Source organism: Diceros bicornis, chromosome 34 (assembly GCF_020826845.1).
Source record: "Diceros bicornis minor isolate mBicDic1 chromosome 34, mDicBic1.mat.cur, whole genome shotgun sequence".
Taxonomy (NCBI): Eukaryota; Metazoa; Chordata; class Mammalia; order Perissodactyla; family Rhinocerotidae; genus Diceros; species Diceros bicornis.
Genome location: NC_080773.1, coordinates 13,263,880 through 13,268,705, shown reverse-complemented (window position 1 = coordinate 13,268,705; position 4,826 = coordinate 13,263,880). Strand labels below are relative to the sequence as shown.

Below are 4,826 nucleotides of genomic sequence, written 5' to 3'. Positions count from 1 at the left end.
ATGGGGCAGAGTGGTGCAGCGGCGGTGTCCGCGGGGCTGTGGGTCTTGGTGACGGTGGGCGTGGCGGCAGACCCCCGCGCGGCGGCGCCCCGGCGCTGCCTCCTGTCGCACTACCGCTCGCTGGACCCCGGGGCGCTGGCGGCGGTCAAGGCGCTGAGGGACCGCTACGTGAGTGACGCGCAGACCCTCCGCCCCGGACCCTGGGCCCGCCGGGCGCGGAGACGCAGGGCCCTGAGCCGAGGGGCCCTTAGGACCAGGCGTCCAGCAGGCGCAGGTCTTGTCTACGGGTCCAGGTTCTGACCCCCAGATCTTCCCGGCCGCTCCGTCCTAAGCACACAGGTGGCCTTTGTGCGGGTCCCCAAAGGGCGCCCCTCCAGGCGGACTCGGCTGCACGTCGGGGCGCAGGGCTCGGCAAGGCGAGCGCGGGCTGCATTTCAGCCGCGATCACGCCTCCGGAGAGCCCTGTGGTTCAGTCCACAACAAGCATCACCGCACCGGCCGCCGCCGTCCCCGTCCAGGGATCCCCGACGTCCCAGCCCTTCAGGAGCCCTGGCGAGGAGGCCCGGCCTCACCCGACCCTGGTCCCGCAGGAGGAAGAGACGCTGAGCAGGAGGCCGCGCCTCTGCTCCTTGCGGCCCTCGGGGAGTCCGCGAGCCGGCGGGGAGGCGCGGGCCCGGGCGGCCCTCTCTCACTCCCGGTCCCCGCACTCGTGCGCGCGCCTCCGCCTCGTGGCCCGGGGCATCGCGGACGCCCAGGCCGTGCTGAGCAACCTGCGAGGTCCCGAGCGGGTCCCCGGCACCGGCCCGACCCTGGAGCTGCTGGCGGCCGCGGCCCGGGACGTGGCGGCCTGCGTGAGTGTCCCCTACCCCGGCCTCCGCCCTCCCAGCCCCGCCTGCGCCCTGGGCCTCAGAGCGCGGCCGCCCGCAGTGCCCATCCCTCCCGCTGAGTCCAACACCCGGTCCACACCTGATTCGGTCCCCTCGGAGTCCCCCAGATCCGGGCTGTGGTCTGCGGCTGGGAGGGTCCCGGCGGAGGCAGAGGGAGACTCGGGTCTCCGCCCCCTTCATGTCCCTCCTGTTCCCCCTCCAGCTCGAGCTGGTCCGGCCAGGCTCCTGGAGGAAGTCCCTGCGGCCACCCAGGAGGCGTCCCAACGCACGGAGAGCTGAGTGGAGCCAGGGTGAAGCGGTTAGACTGCAGGGGGGACCGGGGAAGGTGGAGACGGGCTGGGAGCGGTGGTGGGAGCGGGAGGACTGCACGGGGTTTCTCGCGAAGACGATTCCTGACGGCCTCGCTCCGCCTCCTCCCCGGGTTCCAGGACTCGCCTCGGTGCCACGAAGCCACCGTCATCTTCACCCTCCTGCGCCTGCTCACGTGGGACCTGAGGCTGGTGGCGCACGCGGGGCCTTGTGTCTGATCCGCCGGGCTCCGCCGGGACCCGGGCTCTGCAGGAGGGGGGCTGCGGGCGCGGCCCTCGGTGGCCCCGGGGCGCCAGGCGGGTCTCCGCCAGGGGGCGCCGTGGCTCCGGAGACTCTGCTGCCATTGGCCGGACCCCCATCCGCCTGCCCTGGGGCGACAGGCGCGGGGACTGTTCCCAAGGTCCAGGACGAGTTCCCGGATGCGGCGATGTTTCCGTGGATGTGTTGCTCTAAGATCTTCCTGGGGCCAGATTGGCAGGACGAGAATTGAGATGAGAGTCTGCCTACTGGTCGCTCTCCCCCACGTACCATGGACCAGTTTCTCCGTCTGTGGGTACCAGAACCCCAAGAACCCTCTCCCAGGGCAGACCCCACCCCCGATTGAACCCTCAATGCCCTCTTTGACATTCTATGAAACTGTGACTCTTGGATCTCCCCAACGGGGAGGCCGTGTTCCCTGAGGGATTTGGTAGTGAGGGGGCCCAAAGTCCTTCATTCACTATAGTTTTTGGGATTCCGTTACTTATGTGTTTTTTTTTTTTAATTTGTGAAATTCCTGTGTGTACTTACTATTCTGTCTCCTGGTGTTACTGTATTGCCAGTTATTAAATATTCCTGCATTTGCACTGTTGTTGCCCTGTGATCATTTGGGGCGCACTCTTCAGTAAAATGTGCTGAGCCAGAAAAATCAGGTGACTTGAGTTTCAATTCTGACCCTGCCGCTTAATCATGCAGTAACCGCGGGCCAGTTACTTCTCTCTGAGCCTCAGTATCTCACTCATCCAGTGGCGTTATTATCCTTCCCTTCAAATGAGTAACGACATTGAAATAGTGTTTGTAAAGCTTCCAGATGAGGTCACAGTATAGTCTTAAGAAAGGGCCTCCATAGGGCCGGCTCCGTGGCTTAGCGGTTAAGTGGGCGCGCTCTGCTGCTGGCGGCCCGGGTTCGGATCCCGGGCGCGCACCGACGCACCGCTTCTCCGGCCATGCTGAGGCCGCGTCCCACATACAGCAACTGGAGGGATGTGCAGCTGTGGCATACAGCTATCTGCTGGGGCTTTGGGGGGAAAAAATAAATAAATAAAATCTTTAAAAAAAAAAAGAAATGGTCTCCATAAATGACCACACACATAAATATACAAACATTTGTACATTTTTCATTTGCCCAGATCTTGGGCTGCCAATCTTTGCTGCTAACTGCCTGCCTCTTTCGCGAGGTCACACAGCTCATGAGGGTCAGAGCCAGGTCTGAACTCCACAGCCTTTAGCTCCAGGGACCCTGCTCTCAACCACCTCACTGAACATTTTCTTTCTTTTCTTTCTTTCTTTCTTTCTTTCTTTCTTTCTTTCTTTCTTTCTTTCTTTCTTTCTTCTTTCTTTCTTTCTTTCTTTCTTTCTTTCTTTCTTTCTTTCTTTCTTTCTTTCTTTCTTTCTTTCTTTCTTTCTTTCTTCCTTCCTTCCTTCCTTCCTTCCTTCCTTCCTTCCTTCCTTCCTTCCTGTGAGGGAGATCAGCCCTGAACTAACATCCATGCCAATCCTCCTCTTTTTGCTGAGAAAGACCAGCCCTGAGCTAACGTCTAATGCCAATCCTCCTACTTTTTATCCCGTTTTCTCCCCAAAGCCCCAGTAGATAGTTGTATGTCATAGTTGCACATCCTTCTAGTTGCTGTATGTGGGACGCGGCCTCAGCATGGCCGGAGAAGTGGTGCGTCGGTGCGCGCCCAGGATCCGAACCCGGGCCACCAGTAGCGGAGCGCTAGTACTTAAGCGCTAAGCCACGGGCCGGACCCTGAACTTTCTTTTTAAGAAAAATGAGGATGAAGGTTAGGAATTCTGAGATAATATGTCGCTTTTCAGAATTCTCTTTTGATGCAATGTCCCCTCCCCTGAGGTCAAGCCCTTGCAATTGACAGAAACTGCCCAAGGCGTTGGTGAGTGACTTGAGTACATCCCTGCTCTTGCTTCTGATACATTTTTATGTATCAGGGCTCAAAGATTTTCCCAACTAGGCACTTCTGTCCACTGCCTCCCTGGAACTAGGAATGAGGGAAAGAAGGGGTCAGGGTGGGGGTCAAGTGTCAAAAAGGACTCGGCACCTGCTGTCCAAGAAACTCATCACCCCCAGGCCTAGGAGATCTAGGGACACAGAGGCTGGAGGGCGCAGTGGTTACTGTCTAGCGTCAGAGAAAACTCGGTTAAAATCCTGCCCTCACCACTTGTCTGCTGTGTGACCTTGGGCGGGTGTCTTAACCTCTCTGAGTCCCTGCAGGTTACTCTGCATTTAAAATGTAGGCAAAGCACAGTATGTATGCCCTCGGTGCTACTGTGGGTAGTCAATTCCACATTGTGGCGGAGCCTCTGTGACACGTACACGCTCAACAAAAGGGGGGTGTTTTGTTTTCCATTTGCACTGACTGTTCCCTTTGCCTAATAGGCTCCCCCTCAGATCCTCACATGGCTCCCTCCCTCCCTTCCCTTAGGTCTTTGTTCCAGTGCATTCTCTCCCAGCAACTGGTTTCACGCAAACTCCCTCCTGCCCTCTGCTCTCATGCCTGTTTCCTTCTCTCATCTTCCATTCCCTGACGTAACACATACCACACACTTCACTTCCCCTTATGCTTTCTGTTACTCCTCTCTGGTCAAAAGCTCCATGAAGGACTGTTTTACGTATTTTTTTTCACTGCTCTATTCCTGTACCTTGCACAGTGCCTGACACAAAGTGGGGGCTGAATAAATACGAGTGGAATGAGTGAAGGCGTTGGCCACAAACCAGCTGGTTTCTTGAAGTCCTTGTCCTCACCCTGATTCCTTAGCAGAGCCTCCTAGACCCGGTCCTTCTGTGTCTGGACAACGAAAGAAGATGTTGGTGCCAGCTCCCCCCGCCCCGTTCATTTTTTGTGGGTACCAGGTGGGGGCAGGTGGGGAAGAGCTGGTCTCCTCTCTTAATTCTTGGGCGTTTTCCCTTTCTGACTCTCTACCACCCCAGCAGCCTTCCCCCCGGGTCCCCTCCCCCAAACAGTGTCCCTCTTGGAAATTCCAGATTCTTGGTGGCATCACTCCCTAGGGTGCCTTTTCCCTCCCCTCTCTGCCTTGGGGCATCCTGCAGAAGGGCGAGTCTCTCTGCCCCCTCCCCAGCCCCGTCCTGGATCCAGCCCCGTCAGGGCACCGTGAACCCCTCGGGGGCTGCAGCAGCCGGCCCTGAGGCTTCGTCTTCGGAGCTCACCTTCCTGTAGGCGAGCACTGAGTCCTGTCAGTTTCCCTCTCGCCCAGTGCTCACCTGGCTCCGGGCCCCGCCCCGCTCTGGGCTTCCCCGGCCTGGGCCCCCCCTGGTGGTGGGTATCAACCTCAGGCTGTTTTCGCTTTTCCTACATCAGCCCAGATAGCCGGTCTGTCCAGGCTAAAAGCTGCACC

General features: G+C 58.7%; 1 protein-coding gene across 1 annotated transcript; it reads left to right on the top strand.

The window, feature by feature from the left end:
• On the top strand, nt 1–1,432 carry LOC131397969 (interferon lambda-4-like). The gene is made up of 4 exons (XM_058531061.1): nt 1–293; nt 365–851; nt 1,090–1,185; nt 1,316–1,432. The coding sequence occupies exons 1-4, from the start codon at nt 1–3 to the stop codon at nt 1,412–1,414; spliced, it is 975 nt and encodes a 324-aa protein (XP_058387044.1). The 3' UTR covers nt 1,415–1,432.
• Nucleotides 1,433–4,826: the final 3,394 nt, after the last annotated feature.